The following is a 20,877-nucleotide window of genomic DNA, read 5'->3' as shown; positions in this document are numbered from 1 at the left end:
CAATTTGCCTCCAGAAGTTGTGAATGCTCCAATACTGGCAATTTTTAAGAAGAAATTGGACAACCATTGGTCTGAAATGGTATAGGGTTTCCTGCCTGAGTAAGGGGTTGGACCTCCAAGATCCCTTCCAACTCTGTTATTCTATAATTCTGTAAATATAGGATCTCTGAGTGAATCAGGGAGGGAGCACTTGGGACAGTTAAGAACCTGCAAAAGGTTATGTAAAGAAATGTATTTATAGTTGATAAGCTAAGTCCTATGTGTGTGTGATGTAATTGTGTACACACACAAATATCCCAAATATTAATTTATTGAATGTATATTAATTGAAAAGTACTGTAACAATAGGTATCAGAATAACCCAGACAAGGTTTGTGTTTATGTGTGCAACTACAAGTCAGAAAAGTTCTTTTCCTTTTCCCACTCAATTCATTTGTAAGAATATCCTTTTTTGTTTTAATTTTCTCAGTTTATTTATGTCAAATAGCATATGCCAAGATCCAGTTCTAATTGTATGAATCCTACATATAACAAACTAGCATAGGGTGTATAAAATAATAAAGCATTCCTTGGTATCTGAATGACAAAAATGTAAACATTCTAGGAATCTGAGCTGCTTTTCTCTACACAGAAACCTAATATATCAAGAGTTTTTTAAAAATAAATATGAATTGAATAAACAGGCTAGAAATTTCTTCACACATAACATACTTTATATCATGTTGATTTAAAAATGCAGCAGCAACAGCAAATAGATTGGGGTCAAAGAAGAAAATGTGACTTTAAAACCCACAAAGAAAAACTTGAAATTACATTTACTTGATGTGTGAAAAACAACAGCCAAGATATTATATATGTGGAAGAACATGTTACACAGTGCTCCAATCGAGAATAAAATGAATAATGAATAAAAAAAACACTTTTGAAGTAAACAAACTATAAAGGCATATATTATATTAATGAACACTCACTGTAAGGAAGGTAATCCTCTGTTGTGTAGATCTGACTCCCATTTCTGTATAGTTTGTAAGCAAGCCAATTTGAATTGGGAGAATCTGGTGGATTCCAAGTGACTCTGATAACTGAGGAATTTACAGTCTGCCCTTTGGGGGGAGGCTGCTGGGAAGGAGCTAGATTAAAACGAAGATTGAAAGAAGACAATTGCCACAGTTTAATAATCTGACATGCATCCTGCTAAGGAAAAGATTGTTACAAAGCCTCTAGATCTTTGCTTCATTAAGAAGGCCTACCATTTCAGGCTTTTCTCACAAGAAAGCTTTAGCATAATTACAAACCAAATTTGTATGTCAGACTAATAACCTAGCACTGTGGTCTCCAACCTTTCTGGCTTGGCAGACTGGCTGTGGTGATGATGGCGGGGGTGGGAGTGGGAAAGATAGGGGATGATTTCATGTATGCACATGCATGTGCACACCACTTTCACAAATGCAGCTTTGCACGCATGCACACACGCACACCCTCATCCATCACTTTCTTGGCCCAGTTTCAAATGGGCTGCAGCCCGGCAGAGGGTCACAGACTGGGGGTTGGGGACCCCTGGCCTGGCATATATTGGAAATTATAAATGCAGAACAAATGCCATTCAAACAGTACTATTCACTGGATGAAACCAAAGAATAGTTAGGTATTATTTTATCTCCCCACACTAACATAATGCATGCAGGTTGAATTCAATTTTCTTCAAAGGGACCTCTGCATATGGACCAGTGCATCATTTAATCCGGAAAACCACCATAGATCCCAAGGTTCTGGAAATGATTCAGAAGATGTGCTTTATAATATGTGGAAGGGGTGTAGGAGAACTCGCTGCAGCCAATTTGCCATGGTCAACTTGTGGCTATGGTTGTCTTTATAAAATATGTTTTCCAGCCTTTTCTTCCTGGTATTGATAGTTAAAATTTAAATTTATATTCTTATTTAAGATTATTATTCTACTTTTAAAATTTGAAATTCTTTATACAGGTTGAAACATAATTATTACCAAGTTTTTTTGTTATTATTATAAGTAGTAGTATTACTATTCTATCCCCTAGGCTTATATAGGAGCATCATTTAATATCAACTCTTCACTTCCATAATAATCAGTGTAAAAAGCAATCACAGAAAGATGGGATGGGGTGGGGTGGGGTGGAATGGAAGAATAGAATAGAATAGAATAGAATAGAATAGAATAGAATAGAATAGAATAGAATAGAATAGCTTTATTTGGCCAAGTAATTTTAGACACACAAGGAATTTGGTACGGAAATACTCAATGTATTTATATATTATAGAAATGAACTACATTTCTATTTGCTCTACCTTACTACAAATTTAAGAATTTCCTCCTTGGCAAATTAGCTATCACCATTCACTTATATAGGCTCCTTCTTTGGAATGTAAACCTACACATAAAAGATAATTCTTTATCTTAGTTGTGGATATGGACATTGAAGAGACAGTATAAAGAATAAATCTCTTAAGAGTGCCTTGAAGATGACTTGATCATTAGCAATGATAGCATAACAGACTCCTTCCTTTCTTTCTTTCTTTCTTCCTTCCTTCCTTCCTCCCTCCCTTCCTTTTTTGTGTCTGATTCTTTTTTTTCTTGCACTGGAAGTAGCATCAGCAAATAACATTTAAAAATGCAGAAAATTACCTTCTTCAACAATTCAAATTCTGCTACAGTTTCATGGCCTGTCAGTGCATTTCTTAAGAGCACTACTAATGCTCCAAAGCTCATAGTATTTAGAAAACTATTTCCTAACCTTTAAAGTTTGAATTATACTACCTTGCATTTCCCTAGTATATATTCCCATCAAACTGCTTTTGATGTCAATTTAATTTTGTCAAAGAGAACGGTTTCTTTTTATATGACTAATATATATATATATATATATAATTAATTATTTTACAGCCACTATATAAGATTTTAATCTCCCTTAAATTTTATTAATTTCACTTTGAAAGAATAATGGAAATTACATAGAATTAGACAGAGCAAATCAGCAACAAAGGGAAAATATTATGTAAATCCAGGCAGATTAAATATTGCCTGCAATCTAAATATGGAACACAAGATCTTCATGCATGTCAATAGCTATAAAATTTATACATGTCCTTGCTGTATACAAAGCCTTGCTTTTATAAATTCAGTAACTGGAGCTGAGTCATTCTGAGTTCATGATTATTGCCTAGATATTATAGTAAGGTGGATGAGGTGGGGAATGAAGAGAAAACCTGAGACACAATCCTTTTACAATGCCATGAATATTATTTTAAAATAAGTACCATGTATGTAAATGCACAATCAACCACAGTTGAGAATTAAATATTTCTACGTATTTAAGAAAATGATGATGATGTAGGGCAGTGTTAGTTGCACTGGATCTGGGCATGTCTGCAACAATCCTGATACTGATATGGGGCCTATGTGCTCCTTTGATTGTCTGGAAGGTAATTTGGAGGCAGGCTGGTTGGACTGCCAAGTTCTAGAATTCTATTCAGTTCAGTTAATGTACAGCTGAGTCTTGATATAATGGGCTGAGAAAGAGAATGACAGTTTGCAAAATATTACAAGTTCGTTGCATCTGCACATTCCTCTTTCATCTGGAAAATGGGTAGCCATCTCCCCACTGCATCAAGTAGATAGCAAGAAAATCTAGGAATGTCCACCTTACTTAAAGATAAATAGGGTGCTAAAGTAAAGGCCACCTGGTAGTAGGTTTTCTGTAATTTAAATCCATTTCTCCCTTTCAACAATCCAGTTAATAAGAGTTGGTAAGAATCTATAGTTTTCTTTTAAATTAGTGGCTACTAGGGTCTTGACACTTGTAACATTTCTATTCAGAGGTAGCCCCATTGAGCTCAATGAAACTGGTACAATCAAATTGATGGCGATGATTCCAGTGGGAATATTCACCCTGTATTTAACTCACAGCCAAGTCAGAAAATATATAGCTTATATCAGCACTTTGAATTGTATTTGGAAGCCTACAGGATGCCAATGAAGGCCAACAGTACAGATGTAATGTAATAACTACTATTCAGTATTCAGGTCCCTGAATTTTACAGCAAATGAAGCTTCTGGTTCGTCTCTGAAGGCAACCCCATGTAGTAGTGTAAATGGGAGATGATCAGAGCATGAAACATTGTAATAAGGTCCTCATATCGCAGATAGAGCGACAAAAGGTGCACCAGCTAAAGCTCAGCCAAAGGCCCCTGACCAGGGCTTCTACCTGCAATTGAGCAGGATCCAAAAATTCAGAAGGGTTCCCAAGGGATGGACCTGCTTCTTCAGTGGTAGTGCAACCCCTCCAGAGTGGGGATATAGGGGAATCCTGATGTACAAATAGTACGTCTGTCTTTCTAGGGTTCGGTGTAATCTTGCTTTTTTCCATGTGAAGCTTCCCAGCCCCCAGGATAAAACTTTCAATGTGTATTCAGACTTGTAAGATTCTGTTACTGTAAACTTGTAGTAGCAATCACAGGTTTGCTTTCCTAGTCTATCTCGAAGTGTTGACATTGGTCTTGCAAATCTCAATTCACTTCTCCTCTCCCTCCCTTTATCTTCATAAGAATTAGAGAATCTGAGATACTTTCAAAAATTACATTTTTACCTTGGACTCAGTTTTTTATTTGACTAATTCCTTGTTTGTAGCTCTTCCTTTTATTCCTCAGGGTAATTCCTACAAGTCATTACAGTTATACAGTTGTTGTTTTTTTGTCCACTTATTTTAACGAAGTGGGTTGGTTTTAATCAATTGCTTACTGCATAGAGTTATTGCTGTGAATTGGATATCCACATAAATAAAATAAATAGGAGTGGAGACTGGGCAATAATTGTCTAACATCTCTAGATACAAGAGGGTTCTGAATGTTATATATGAAATTTCAAATTCCAAAATGTACCTCCAAATATATTAACATTGGGGGATTAATTCATTTTATTATGAGCAATATCAATTTTAAGAATTATAATTATATTGTTATAACAATCATTAAACTAATAATAGCCATTCATCTGAAAAAAATGCAAATCGATAACCACTCACTTTTACTGCAGCCAAATGGGTTGTGGACATCCAAATTGCTAGCATTGGGAACACAGTTGTCACATTTTAAGCCAGCTGCAAATTGTTTACACAAACATTGTCCAGTAATGGAATGACAAGTCCAATTAATAGCTCCAGCAGGATGACAATTACAATGCTGACATCTATAAACAAAAACAAATCATGAAAGTAATGAAAACACATTAACTGTTCAGTTAGACACAGTAGGGCTTAATTCACTGGCTTCTTTTAACTAACACAATTAGTATCACAAATGAAGAACTTAAGAAACTGAACTCTGGTAGTGGAAAAACTTAACTATATTTAAATAAAGAGTTGTGTCTCAAATTTACACTACGGAACAGTGTTTTTTTTCATTTAACCACTGCTCTTAAATGTGTCTTTAGTGGATTTGCAAAAGTTAGACAGTAGAACATAAATAGAGGTGTAAATAGTTGTTCTAATGATCTAGTTCCAAACTATATAGGACTTTGCATATCATATTACCCTTGTATCAGAACAGCTACAGTGATCATTAGTTGCTTTCTGAGCTCAGTTCATATGCACAATGTTTTATCTGACTAAAAGTGATGTTGAAAGTGAGTAATCAAAGATGTGTAATATCTCCTTGGCTATTAAATGTATTTACAGATTAAATGTATAATGGTTACAGTGATTTTAGAAGTATACCTGTTGGGAATATAAAATGTACATGTTAGTTAATTTGCTGCTTATGCCAGGTTGTTGGCCAAGAACCTGAATGATTTGCTATAAATGTTACATAATTCTATTGATCTGAAAATTAATATTTCAAAGACAAAGGTGAGTTATGTTTTACAAGGGAAATGGGAAAACATTGTAAAATTATACATAAAGGAAGAGAAATTAGACTAAACAGATGAATTTGTGTAATTTGATAGAAATTTCTCTCTCTCTCTCTCTCTCTCTCTCTCTCTCTCTCTCTCTCTCTCTCTCTCTCTCTCTCTCTCTCTTTCTCTCTCTCTCTCTCTCTCTCTCTCTGTGTGTGTGTGTGTGTGTTTGTATGTATAAGTAAGTAATTTAGTATAGTTCAGCAGAAGCTTAAATGTTTTATCCAAAAAGGACCATGCAAACTAGTATCTAGAATCCTGGCCAGGACCAACAAGGGCTATGTCACTTAACCAAGAATCAAAAAATGTTTTATTACTTATTTCTCTGGAGTTGAAATCAGAGAGGAAGCCCACTGGTTTTAAATATATTTAAAATAGTCCATATTTGCTGCAGCACTGGCATTATGATAACACCTATATTGCAGGATCCAATCTGAGCTGGTCACCAGGACCAAAGGTTTATTTGGTCACCTGGATGAAAGCTTTCAGGATCAAGCTGGAGCCCATTCTCAGGGAACTTCTTACTCTCCAGAATGTGTGCACTGGGCTGTTCTGTGTGCTGTATTTCTATGGTGCCTGGTTTTGTGTATGTTGATGGCTGGCTAGTAAATTGTTAGTTGTTGTTTCCTTGTGTCACTGTGGCCTCCACTCCTAAGTACCTGGTAAGCTGGTGGTAAATCAGCACTCCTATTAACTGACAAGGGGCCCATTTCCCAGGCTTCAATCATTTCTCTGGCTATTTTTGTCTCTGTCTGGCCAACAATCTTAGTAGCTGTGAAATTGAATTGAACCCTTGTTCACTGCAATGTGAGGCTACCAATGAGTTCAGCTATAACAATCACCTTTATTGCTCTGCAATTAAATTGGTACCATAATTATTCAGGTCACACATCCTCGTGTTTTGTCTTTTGTAACAGTTCTATGTACTGTAAGTAGGCCCTGCCAAGTGATATGGAGTTCTAGGAATTACATTGTTGGCTTGTATTTTCAATTTTTATGAGGTCTGAGAGAAATATCCAGTCAAAATTTCATTTAACCCCACCTCAGGCACAATACTATCTGGGCAACCTTGTGACAGTCACTCTCTCTCATCTCTAAGAAACAAAAAATGGCACTTCCGAATGGCAATGGCATTCTGAAAAACCTTGCCAATAAACCTGCAGTGACTGGTATAGGCAATATTCAGGAGTCAAAAACTGACTCTCTCACACATATAGATCCAATACCCCCCCCCCGATGTTGCATGTATGCTTAATCACTTCCTGTCTGACATTCTGAAGAAATAGAGACTCTAAAAGAACTATAATGATTATTCTAGGCATGCTTATTCAGAAATAAACTCTGCTAACTTCAACAGGCTTACTTCTATATAAATTCCAGCCAAGTGTCTTTGTTGAAATACTCTGCAAGAGGCCCAGTCTGAAAAGCTGAGTCTATACAAGCATGGCATCCTTAACCCTCCCTCTGTGTACTCCAGTACAAACCCTCCCTTTAGCTTTCCAATAAACTCCATTATCCCCCACAAAAACATAGCATTCTATCCAGTCAGTGCAAGAAAATAAATAAACCTGCTCTGAGACTACTGATAAGTAGCAGTTGTTTATCTGACTATTTTATTATTTAGGTTAGCACACCAGATATCAAATGTAAATCTATGGAAGACAGCCCCTATTGGGTAGATGTTTTACTTCACGTTTTAATAATATGGCAACTTCTGTAACGCTTAATAACTTTGGACTATAGCCAATAAAGTTAACAAAAGCATTTCCTCTTGCACAAGTTGGAGCATTTAATTTTCACAAGTGCTCCCAAACCACCCATAAGTGCCTTCTGTTCCACTCATAACTCTGCTGTTACAGATTGCAATATCTTCTGGAACCGAATGGTATGGATGATAGCAATGCATAATGTTGGGGGGGGGGGGACCTCAGATGCTTTTGACTGAATGAGGTTTTTGGTAAGTCAGGGATGAGCCACTCATGGCCTCAAGGGCACAATGATGAAATTCAGTGGCAAACCAATAACGTTTGGTGACATAATTTTTGTTTTTAAAAATGAAATAAATGCACATACATCTGTGAAGCCTCTACTAGGTTTAATTCATACTTCTAATATATCACTTTTCCTCCACTCCCACCCCAAAAGAAGAGATTTTACCATATTCCCTCTAGTGACATTGTCACACCTCCAGGCTACCATCGCTTCTGGAGGCTGAAAAAATGCTAATCTCTGTGCTATATTAAAGGATTCAAACAACTCATGATAAACAGGACTGCCAAGTGGATCCCAGGGTAGGAAAACCGTAGTTAAAAATGATTTGCTAGTTTTTATAGTATTTTATATTTATTGCCTCATTATGATGAGAGGAGGGGGTGTTTTAGTGTCCCTGAGAGAAATGCACAAAAAATGTCCAAAGGGTATACCAAAAGTATATGCTTCCAGTAGGATCACCAACAGCCTGAAGATCATCCCAACTGTGCAGCTGAACCAAGGGATGACCCTATACTAGCCAGCTGTAATAGAGGAAGATTACATTTGGAGACAAATGATCAAAGGAATTATTTCAAAGTCATTGGAAAAAGACAATGCTAAACCATGTATTTTTACGGAGAAAACACAAGTAAAAACTCTACATGGAAAAAGAGGTGCCAGGTGTTCTCTTTGGTTTCAAAAAGGCTGAAGAACAGAAAGCATTATTGCTGCTGGGTAATACCATGTTTCCCCAAAAATAAGATCTGGTCTTATATTTTTTTGACTCCAAAAGAGGAACTAGGTCTTATTTTGGGAGGATGACTTACCCGCTTACCTCAGGACTGCCACAGTGAGGCCTCCCATGCACCCACACACCCTGGTGCCAATCTTCTGCATCTGCTTACGTTTGCTTGCGGCAGGATGCCACATGTTGCATCATGCCGGTGTTGCCACTCGTGGCAGGAGGCTACATAGCACATTGTGCTGGTGCTGCCACTGTGGCAGGACTGCTGCAAGCTGAGCAGATACACCAAATGGCGTCCTGCCATGAGTGGTGGCACTGGCACAATGTGCCACATGGCATCCTGCTGTGAACGGTGGCATTGGCGCAATGCACCACTTGGCCTCCTGCCAAGAGTGGCCATAGAAGAAGTGGGGCGGCAGCACGAAAGATGATCTGGCTGTGGCGGTCTTGAGGTAAGCAGGTGCAGGGTGCATGGGGCAGCCCCACCCCCACCCCACTCTAGCATGATTTTTATGTGTGCACCTCAGGCCACCTCGTGCAACCAAATGGCGGGGTCTTAACTAGGACTTATTTTTGAAATAGGACTTATATTAGGCACACATAAAAATCAGGCTAGGTCTTATTTTCAGAATAGGTCTTATTTTGGGGAAAACACGGTACATACTGGAAAATTGAGAAAGTCAAAGAACATCAAAAAGAAGTCAGTTTGCTTCACTGATTATAGAAAGGATCAATCACATCAAGTTGTGGAATGTGCTTAGAAAAATGGAAATCCTAGAATGCTTCATTGTCTTAATGAGAAACCTCATGAACTTTATGTCAAAAAAGACTCCAGAGAATATCATGGACAGCCAAGAAAACAAGCCAATGGCTCATCAAACAAATGAACCAGAATTTTCACTTGAAGTGCAGATGACCACATTAAAATTATCTATTTCAAATGAATTATATGAAAACATAGCTTTCTGGAGAAGATTCTACGTCTGGGAAATATGGGATAAAATAAAACAGGATGACCTCAGCAAGATAGATGGATTCAATGCTAATGTCAATTGATGACACAGGAAGACCTGAAGGACAAGTTTAAGGACAGATCGTCATTGAGAAAAATCAATCTATGTGGTCACTAAGAGTTAACACCAATTTGATGGCACGTAATAAAAAAAAACTTCAAATTTTTAAAGTTTTTAATTAGAGAGAAAAGAAAAAAAACATTTATTGGAAGGCAATTATTTATTTCACCCTAAGCTATGCTATGGCTATTATAGGAGCCACATTCTCCTTTTATCATTTCCTAACTTATCATGGTGAGAAACTTTGCCATGAGTTTTTAGTAACCATAACTAGAAGGTCAGTGGTGGGATTCAGCCGGTTCACATCGGTTCAGCAGAACTAGTCGCTAAATTTTGCTGAGTTTGGAGAACCGACTGAATAAACACCGCTTCCGGAAGTCCATTCTAGGCCTCGGAGGCCCAGGCCTGCATCCAATAAGAGAACCGGTTGTTCAGGTATTTGAATCCCACACTGCTTAAGGTCATGCTATTTGAAGGGCTGCTTTCAGCCACATCCGTCTGCCCTATTTTAAGATCAAGAACAGGCTTCTTTTATTTTGCCCCCTTGAGAGGTGGTAAGAGTGCCCATTCTTCATTGTCTCACTTAAATAGTGAACAATTTTTTGAGTTCCAGCAGAGCCAGTTTTAAGGAATCTTTAAAGGCATATTCATATATTCAAGCACTCCCTTTAGTGCTTTTATTTTTCTAAAATTAGATGCTTTTCAGTGGTTAAACTATGAATTTTAATTACTTCTTTTTGTTAGATTTGTAAATGTTTTATTCTGATTTCATTACTGTAAGCCCAGAAGTATTTTAAATGAACAAACCATGCTATGTGAACATCTTCTACAATTATATTTCTTATTTTACTGTAGCAATGCATGTCTCTCTTTTTGGGGAAAAAAAATCAGAAAACTCTTCAGAGAAGCTTGTTAAATGTGTAAAAATTATTTAAATGTATTTACATAAAATAGATCATATACAACTGGCAGTTGTGACAGACTATTTTAAACAGTTTTAGAATAAGTCTTACTATTTTAGTAACTCTTACAACTGCAACTGACTTTTTTTTTAGGAGTTGTTGGTTATTTTTTAGTAACTCTTACTGTGTGATCTCCTGAGTTCAACACCCTTTAAAAGGCTGATAAAAGCCAAAGAAAAAAATAAGCTGCAAATTTGTTTTATGGAATAATATCCTTTGGGACTAAATAATAATAAAAATATTCTTTCTTTCTTGAAAACTACATCACTGTCATTTCTTTTATTTCACAGTCTCTCACAGAAAGAGTATTTTTCCCAGAACTGTATTAAATTCTTTCATCTGTAGAAAGTCAAGCTAAATCCCCTTTCAAACAGAGATTGCTTAATCTCTGAACATAACAATACATAATGTTATAGTTTTTGAGAAATATATAAAATTGAGTGTGTTATGTGGTATATTCATTTTACAATATTTATTTTATATTTTCTTCACATATTTATTACTTGGCTTTTATTCTAGATGAAGGGGTTTAATGTATCTCAGGCAGTGAAATTAGAGAATAGTTTCTCCCAATATTATTAGCTCATCAGAATAATTTAAACCAGAAAAAAGAATAAAGTGGAATGACATAATGTACTGCAAAGAAAATTAGTTCAGAAACCCTTGTATGAACCATTGTAAAGCAGACCAAATTACTAATCTCCTATTATAACTGAGGCCCAAGAATAGATATTTCAGTATGCTGATACACTATATTAAATTACTTTCAATATTTGACTACAACTTGAGAGAAAAAAATGCTCTTCTTATCATCTAACACAGGGTTGTCAAATTGCCAGCCCATGGGGCAGATGCGTCATGGCGAAACCGTGCCCACCCCATTGCCGGCAATGGAAAAAAAGTTGCAACACATCACGACACGTCACATGATGTTGCAAGTTTGACACCCCTGATCTAACATATAGCACTTTGTATTAAGGCGAGGTTGAGACATAGGGCCATACCCCTATCGGCCATCTCAGACTGCCCCATACACGGCTTACTTTCTAGTCCCTGGTGGTGGTAGATCAATACAGAAGTCTAGAAGACTGCTGCAGAAGGTAAAAAAAAAAAGAAGTGTTTCTCCCATGCTTCTGCTGGATTAGGAACTGTAACGCTTTATCTGTGGGAAAGGGCAGTTTATAGGTAGTTCTCAATTTACAACCGTTAGCTTAATGATTACCAAATTATTACAGTGTTGTTGCAGCGTGGGAAGTGCTATTGTGCGCTCCTGAAGAAAAGGTCAGATATTTATTTATTTATTTATTTTATATTATTTATTATTTTTATAAATAACCCAAGACTACAAACATATCCACCAAGGTTTCTCCTCCTATTTTCTGATAGAAAGAGAGAGAGAGAGAGAGAAAGAGAGAGAGAGAGAGAGAGAGAGACACGGAGAGATGGAGAGAGGGAGAGACAGAGAGAGACAGAGAGAGACAGAGAGAGACAGAGAGACAGAGTTTATATATAGATATACAGCTAAATTAAGTCAAAATCCAGTGCCATTTTGGAGACCTACTTCAGTTTTGGAGACCTCTTTCAATTCAAATGTATTATCAAAGTTTTGCATTCACCTATTACTTAACTGTCCAGGATACTGATAAAAAGGCACTAGAAACTGAATCTTCTGTAACATTTCCTTAACTGCTTCTCCAAAGTACTTTTCTTCTTTTGAACAGCTATGTGAATTACAACTCCAATTGGCTTAGCTTTGCAATAAAAACTTACTTCCCAGTTTCTGAGTTGAATCCAAAATAGTTGTCACTGCAGTGGTCACATTTCATTCCAGATACAGAAGAATCATGGCAAACACACTGGCCGGTGAGAGTGTCACAAATATTGCTGATTGAGCCGCTTGGATGGCACAAACAGGGAAGGCAGCTACTCTCACCTTGTGCAGAAATATAAAAACCTAATAAATTGGAAAATAGTGTAAAATATGCATTATCATAGCTTTGTCACAAACTAGAAAAGAAATATTAAAAGAATGGAAAATATAAAGTGAAATTGGAATTTAAAAGTACACAATCTCTTACATTTACTGAAGCTGAGAAGTCAATTTTCTATAAATATTTTTCCCTCTTTTAAGTGTTGATGGATTTGGAGCACAATGCAGTATGAAAGTATCTTACAATTTCAGTTTTTCAATTTTTGAACCCTTGTTTGGTTAAGTCTCATTATTTTACCAATCCACAAACCATAAGTATAACATTTTATGCATAATATACAGACTTTCATATATTTTCAAAGGTGGGTTTTAAAGTAATACAGGTAGTCCTTGACTTATGGTCACAATGAAGCCTGGAATTCAAGTTGTAAGTTGTTGAGTCAGAAATCGAGGCACTACCTAATCAGATTCAATTTTACTGTAACTTACTGTGGTTATTAAGCAGATCACATGGTTGTTAAGCATAGCCAGCATCTCCAAGGGGAACTTTCCTCAGAAACCAGCAAAATATGCCAGAAATCATCAGAAAAAAGTCACATGGTAGTCATGTAACTGCAGGATGCTGCAACCGGTTGTAAATGCAAGCCAATTGCCAAGTTCCTGAAATGCAATCATGTAACTCTGGAAGTATATGTATGCGGCACTTGTAAACTTTGAAAACAGGTTGTACATAGCTTGAACAGTTGTTTAAATGTCAGTTGTAAGTCAAGGACCATCTGTATTCCATATGAAGTATGTATTTTGTATATTTCTTTTTTATGTACCTTTTATTACAGATGTTTCAGACTTTTCACTTAAAAATAACTAGAAGACTTTCATCCTAAAGTCTTCTAGTTATGAGGGCAATTTGGAAATAAATCTCCATTTGAGCATGTGCGAGAAACAGGCGGGGATAGCGATGCCCATCCTATGACACCATGCACAGTAGTTTAGTAGGCAGTGAGCAGTGGAAGGAGAAGATTGTGTTGCAGTTGACTCGTAGGCTAGATCAATTGAAAATGAACCCTGCCATAGAAAATCCAGCGAAATGTGAAGTGTGTGCAGTAATATGCTTCCTGTGTGCAAAAAAACTTTCAGCAGCTGTGATTCATCATGAACTATGTAATATTTATGGACCAAACATGATGAGTGAAGGTGTCATACGTCAATGGTGTCGCATGTTTAAAGATGGACAAACTGACATGCACGGTTAGGCAAGAAGTAGCCGCCCATCTGTAGTCAGTGATGAACTCATGCAGGAAATTGACAAAAAGGTCTGTAAAGTCCATTGGTTCATGATATCTGCACTTTCTTTACACTTTCCCCAAATTTCTCGGACTGTTTTTTATGAGGTAGTGACAGAAAATTTGGGATACTGCAAGTTCTGTGCTCGTTGGGTACCAAAATTCCTTTCTGAGGAGCATAAAACACACAGAATGGGTTGTGCTTTGGACTTTCTCACACATTATGCCGAGGAAGAAGAACAATTTTTTAACAGAATTGTAATAGGGGATGACACCTGGGTGTCCTACGTGAACTCTAAAAGCAAACAGCAATCAATGGTGTGGTGTCATACGCATTCACCAAAGAAACCCAAAAAAGCTCGGCAAACATTGTCTGGCAGAAAGGTTATGGTAACAGTATTCTGGGATGCCAAAGGAGTACTGCTATTGAAGTTCATGCAGGGTGGTTCGATAATCAATTCAGAAGTCTACTGTGAAATGTTAAAAAAACTTAAATGAGCCATCCATAACAAGCGTTGGGGCATGCTGACTTCTGGTGTGGTGTTGGTTCACGATAATGCTTACCCGCACACTGCTAGACACATCCAAGAACTTTTGAAGCACTTCCATTGTTTTTGATCACCTCCCCCCCCATAGCCCAGATTTGGCATCAAGTGACTACCACCTCTTCAGACACATGAAACAGTGGCTTGTGTCACAATGCTTCAACGATGACAATGCACTTCATGATGCTGTTACAGGGTGGCTTCATTCCCAGGCGGGATATTTTTTTCCAAAAGGAATTTCAAGCCTTGTAAGACGTTATGACAAGTACCTCAATTTGAATGGCAATTATGTTGAAAAGTAATGTAATGTTGTTGTTTTCTAATGTGTATAATAAAAGTTCTGTATCTGCAAGTGTCTGTCATTGATAATCAAACAGAGGTTTATTTCCGAATTGCCCTCATATTTTTAAGTGAAAAGTCTGAGACATGTGTAACAAAATGTATATGAGCTTTCATCATATTTGGTGTAATAGTTAAGACACTAGGCTAGAAATTTGGAAATGTGAGATCTAGTCTTTCCTTAGGCATGAAAACCACCTGTATGACCTTGGGCCAATCACTCTCTCTCTCAGCACAATCCATCTCACAAGGTTGTTGTTCTGAAGAGAGAGGAGTATTAAGCATGTTCATCATCTTGAGTTATTTATAAAAACTAATAAAGGCAGAATAAAAATAAATAAATAATTAAAAATGAGCCAATATAGGGCTTGTCATACTATCTTTCACTTCCAAGTAATGATAGTGGTTTTTTCCCCTACATTTGGTACCACCAAAACTAATATTGAAATAGGCTATATGTTATCTTGGTATTCTAAGACTTTAATGAATTTCAGTTGAGATACTCACACTCATACATTCCATTAAGAATCATAATAGATGGATTAATGTTAAAGAAAATGATGGGGAATTTGCAATATGATTTTAAGTTTCCCTTTCCTTAAAGAAATATTTAAATATGTTTCATATATATGGGATGTATGGTTGGATGTTCTGTTGTCTTGAAAAGTTTAAAACACACTGCTATAAAACAACTGGAACTGTTATAAAGATACCAGTATTTTTAATGGTTAAAATGGGGCAAATGTTTCTTGGCTGCCTTATATAACTTCTAATATTATTAATAATAATAATAATAATAATAGTAAAGTTGGAAGGGACCTTGAAGGTCATCTAGTCCAACCCCCTGCTCAGGCAGGAAACCCTATACCATTTTGGACAAATGGCTGTCCAGTCTCTTCTTAAAATCTTCCAGTGTTGGAGCATTCACCGCTTCTGGAGGCAGATTGTTCCACTGGTTAATTGTTCTCACTGTCAGGAAGTTTCTCCTCCCGATACAGGGGCTGATTGGATAATTTAGTCCAATAGAAGTGAACATCAAGTTTATTGTCTCTGTTCCTACAAATTTCTTCTATCTGTTTCATATTGGTAAAGTATTTATAAGAAAATAGGATAAAATTCAGCAGTTTGTCTTGGAGAGGGAGAGTATCAATGCACTAAAAGAAAATTTGAACTAAGTAGAAATTAAAACTCAGATGTATGATTTTTATTATTAAAAATATGGAAATATATTTCTATAAATGTCATCTATGCATAGTGATATAGCCAATATTTTTATTATGCATTTACCAACCTATAAATGAAAATATTTTATATTTCCTTGCACCATACCTGACAAATCTTCATGAAATCTACAGTTTTGGAACAAATGATATTCAGATTCAGCTAATGAATAGTATAATCAAGATAGTAATCTTGATTATACTATATTGTGATATATATCATCCACAACTGGTAAATACTTTAGCAACATTTGATTATAAATGAAGCCAGCACAGAACACTAATAGCCACATAGCCATATAGATAGCTCTTGTCCAGGATGATATGTTCCCAACCTGTCCATTCAGGTGGAAGAAAAGAGAAGACAGCAAATAGCAACAAGGTGGATGGATTCAAATGCAGTAATAATTGGTTTGCCACTAGACACCTAAAGGGTCAGTTTAGGAAAAAAAATATTATAGAGAAGAATTATTGATTGATCACTAAGAGTCAACACCAACCTAATGGCAAGGAATCAGTCACTTAATTGTGAAGTCCTTGAGATTTGATTGTGACAAGGAGCTTTAGAGCACAAATGTAGTATTTCTCTATGCATTTTTAAATTGTGGAATTGAAATAACAATAATTTGCCAGCAAAAGATAGGCTGATTGGACTTGCCCAGCCAGTATTGCTAACTTAAGTATGCCCTTTTGACATAATAACCTCTGATTCAAAATAACATATGTTTATATTAGTTCCTCCTGTTGTGAATGGATATATCCTATGTCGCTTATTGAGAATTTCCTGTAACAAAGATCAGGAAGGAAATAAACATTTTACATACAATATAGCTTGCAAGATTGAATTTTACACAATCTTAATAGGGATTTACAAAAGATAATGAGGTTTTTGCTCATCTTTTTCTTACCTGGCTTACACTTTTCACATCTTCTTCCATGGCGGTGAGGCTGGCAAATACATTGTCCACTGGTTTGGTCACATGCTGTTCCTGGAAGTGTCCCTAGAGGATCACAATCACAAGGCATGCAGCCAAGAATATTTTGAGCAGTAAGGTTATACATATAGGGCCTGCACTGATTGCACTGAAGAGCTTTGACACCAGATTTGCAAGGACACTGTCCTGTCAATTTGTCACACACTAAAGAGCCATTTACAGAGCCAGACTTATCACAGTTACATGGCACACAGGACAAAGCAGTGTTTTGCCATTCTTTATAATACCCATTTAAGCAATCATCACATTGCCTTCCACCAAAGTTAGGCTTGCAAATACACTGTCCAGTTTTGGGATCACACAATGTATCAGAAACCGATCCTGCTATTTGACAACTACAAGGTTTACAGCCAAAAGCATCCATCCAATAAAAGCCATCAATGCAAGTCTCACAATGAGTTCCTTTAACCCCTTGCTTACAAGTGCACTGTCCAGTGGAAGGATTACACACATTGTTCATGGAACCATGGATGTTACACAGGCAAGGCTCACACCCATCTTGCTTAATATTTTGGATGACTTTATATCCAGACTTGCACTGATCACACCTGAGACCTAAAAAAGAGGAAATTCTTATTCAAAATAGTAATATAAATAACATAAATATACTATGTTGCACCTGAAGCAGAGCTTGTACATCACAATCTAGCAATCCTTAAATGGGAAGAAAGAATAAGACAGCCAGGCCAACCTTTACAATTACATGCGCCCTTGACTGAAAGCTCCACAGAAGGCTGTGAAAAACCCAACTAAAAACAATTCACAGCATCAAACCCAGCTACAAACTATAACATAACAAAGCATGTCCCATTCATCCATGAAATACAGAGAAATCCAAGGGAGAGGCACAAGAAGATAAGCCCTAAATTTGCTCCTAGAGTTGAGATCAATGACCACTAACTAATATTACCTGAAATGTATGGAAAGGTACACTGAGTTGTAAATGCCATGTGCTGTCATAGAGCACATGCTTTAGAAACAGAGAGTCTTTAGTAATCTCGTGTCTGCACAGAGAATTGTAAACCACATAGAATAGAATAATAATAATAGAGTTGGAAGGAACCTTGGAGGTCTTCTAAGTTCAACCTGCTGCTTAAGCAGGAGACCTCATGCATCTAAAGTTTACAAAAACAAACCTTTCTTTCTGAATATCTATTTCAACTGTAATTTGAATGGTAATTATTTTTTTAAAAAAACAACAACAATTTGTTTTAAAATATATTTGAAAGAGACAATATATAATGGCAAAAGTATCTACAATATTAATCAATATCAAAATAATAATAATTATAAGTAAAAACAGATGCAAAAGGGGACCTCCCTCTCACCAAGGTCCTCCTTTTCTTGTCACCAATTTATTCTGTTTGTATAATACATCTGAAGCCAAAAAAAGCATGGTCTTGGTGTTGTGTCCTGAGCCTGCAAGATGCAGGCTCGGGACGTTGCAAGAGTCCCAGGCAATTGCAGAAGCTGCCCAGGACCAGACTGAGTGGCGCCGGCCTTGTGCGCATGCACAAGGCGGGAAAAGCCCGCCTCATGATTGGTTGAACTTGCCCGGGGATCAGAGGGTATAAATAGAGGCCTGCGTGCCTCTGCTCTGGTTGTTCGTAGAGTGGAGCAAACAATAAAGACTTGTTGAAGATGAATCGTCTCAAGCGCCATTATTCTCAGGACTTAACACTGGCGACGAAGGTGGGATCCAGTCTCTACAGCTAAGAAAAGCTAGAAGACTCATCCAAAGAAGTCCGGGAAAGAAACGGCGTGGAAGTCAGCGTTATCTTGCCAGTACGAAATCGCTGGAGGGTGCGTGCGACTGAAGAAGAAGAAACTTTACCATCGATCATGGCTAAAGTTGGGCGTTTAGAAGAATTCGACGTCTCTCACCCCGAGAGGTGGGAATCTTACGTGGCAAGAGTCGAGACGTATTTTCGCATCAATCAGGTTCGAGAGGAAGGCTTAAAGGCTGCCACATTGTTGTGCGTTTGTGGGCAAGACGCCTTTGAAATCGCCGAGAGTTTAATCTCCCCAGAATCGCTGGAAACGGTATCATACTCCGACCTCAAGAAAACCTTAAAGGAACACTTCCAGCCCAAGCAATCAGTCATGGCTTGGAGGCACACATTTCAACAGAGAGATCAGCGAGTCGGAGAATCAGCAAAAGACTACGTTGCGGCCTTGAAAAGAGCAGCTAAACCGTGCGACTTCAAGGACTTAGAAGAAAGACTTCACGATCGTTTTGTATGCGGGCTGAGAAACACAGAATTGCAGCAGAGACTGTTCGCCAGGGAAGATGTTTCCTTCCAAGATGCTCTGCGAGAGGTTTCGGCTGAAGAAGCTGCCGGCGGGGCGGTCAAGAACATGCGGCCCAAGAGAAACGCTCCTGAGACCGCCACTATTCACAAGGAAGACGTGCGCGAGGAGTNGGACGAAGATCCTGAAGAAGAGGTGGATAAGCTTTACCAAGCTGCTGGAAGAAAGTCCAAGGATCGTCAGGACAAGGGCCCAGCTGAGCTTCATTGTCTTGGATGCGGTGGTCGCCACAAGTGAGCTGAATGGCGGTTCCGTTCCGCCATTTGCCGAGCGTGCGGGAAGAAGGGCCACATCGCTGCGGTCTGCCTGGGTCGACAGAAGGTACAACCGAAGGAAGAATTGATTCTGAAAGGTACCAGGGTGCCCAGCCAAAACAGGGTGGGGTTCTGTGCAACACGCCGGAACATTTTAAGAATAGGCACACACAAACCCCTTAAAAAGAAACTAACACTTAAAGTGAAATTGCAGGGAATTCCATTATCAATGGAACTTGACACAGGGTCTGCCCTATCCATAATTTCCCTCAATACATTCAAACAAATCTGCAGAAGCAGTGGCCAGAAAGTGTCCCTAAGGCCCTCTAATGTAATCCTTACGGATTTCCAAAATTCTAAAGTGTGCGTTAAGGGGGAGACCACCCTTAGTGTACAGTACAAGAATTTTGCAGGCCCCCTAGACGTGTTGGTTGTAGGGGGTGAACGAACGAGTCTCATTGGACTCGATTGGTTTGAGGCCTTGGTAATTCAGGTAACTGTACTGAATAAATTGCAAACACAGACTCTTGCTGATGTATGCAAGGAGTTTGCAGATGTGTTCAGCTCTAAACTTGGGTCCTACACGGGACCTCCTGTTTCACTTAAGTTGGATCCAACAGTACAGCCCATCAGGGTTAAGCCTAGGAGGGTACCATTCGCTCTTAAGAGCAAGACTGACGCTGAGCTGGACAAGTTGCTCCAGCAAGGTATTCTAAAGCCTGTAGATTCCAGCCCGTGGGAAACCCCCATTGTAACGCCTTTAAAGGCAAACGGGGACATCCGGATTTGTGCTGACTACAAATGTACTCTAAACAAGGCCCTACAGCAACATGCTTATCCTGTGCCTGTAGTGAGCCACATTTTAGCTTCCCTGAAGGAAGGAAAATTTTTTGCTAAGCTTGATTTGGCTCAGGCTTATCAACAGCTGCCTGTTGATGATGCTGCAGCTGAGGCCCAAACTATTGTCACCCATCGTGGAGCTTTCAGGGTGAAGAGGTTACAGTTTGGGGTGAATGTCGCTCCTGGCATTTTTCAAAGTGTGATGGAAAACACCATGAGGGGTATTCCTGGTGTATGTCCTTATTTTGATGATGTTCTCATCGCAGGTGACTCTCCACAAGTGCTGGATGAGCGGTTAAAGGCCGTTTTGCTTCGTTTCCGGAAGGCAGGTCTTAAACTTAAACAGGACAAATGTAAGATTGGTGTCCAATCCACTGAATTCTTAGGGTTCAAGATTGATGCACAGGGTATTCACCCATCTGATGCTAAGCTCAAAGCTATTCAGAAGGCTCCAAGCCCCAAGTCTAGGGGCGAACTGCAAGCCTTT

The 20,877-nt window shown here is 38.0% G+C and overlaps 1 protein-coding gene across 1 annotated transcript in view; it reads right to left on the bottom strand.

Annotated features, from left to right (window-relative positions):
* The window catches only part of LOC107293460 (usherin-like), a gene marked incomplete at its 3' end in the record, with an annotated part of 212,151 nt that overhangs the window by 110,560 nt on the left and 80,714 nt on the right, over positions 1 to 20,877 (bottom strand). Inside the window, exons 12-15 of the mRNA XM_015822612.1 lie at positions 16,900 to 17,541; positions 12,445 to 12,628; positions 5,055 to 5,218; positions 972 to 1,130 (exon numbers count right to left, since the gene is read on the bottom strand). Coding sequence (XP_015678098.1) covers positions 972 to 1,130; positions 5,055 to 5,218; positions 12,445 to 12,628; positions 16,900 to 17,541 — 1,149 coding nt within the window. The remainder of the gene's footprint in view (positions 1 to 971; positions 1,131 to 5,054; positions 5,219 to 12,444; positions 12,629 to 16,899; positions 17,542 to 20,877) is intronic.

Source organism: Protobothrops mucrosquamatus, unplaced genomic scaffold, assembly GCF_001527695.2.
Source record: "Protobothrops mucrosquamatus isolate PMUCROS unplaced genomic scaffold, P.Mucros_1.0 scaffold1626, whole genome shotgun sequence".
Taxonomy (NCBI): Eukaryota; Metazoa; Chordata; class Lepidosauria; order Squamata; family Viperidae; genus Protobothrops; species Protobothrops mucrosquamatus.
Note: the sequence above shows the minus strand (reverse complement) of the source record. Positions and strands in the feature narration are given on the sequence as shown.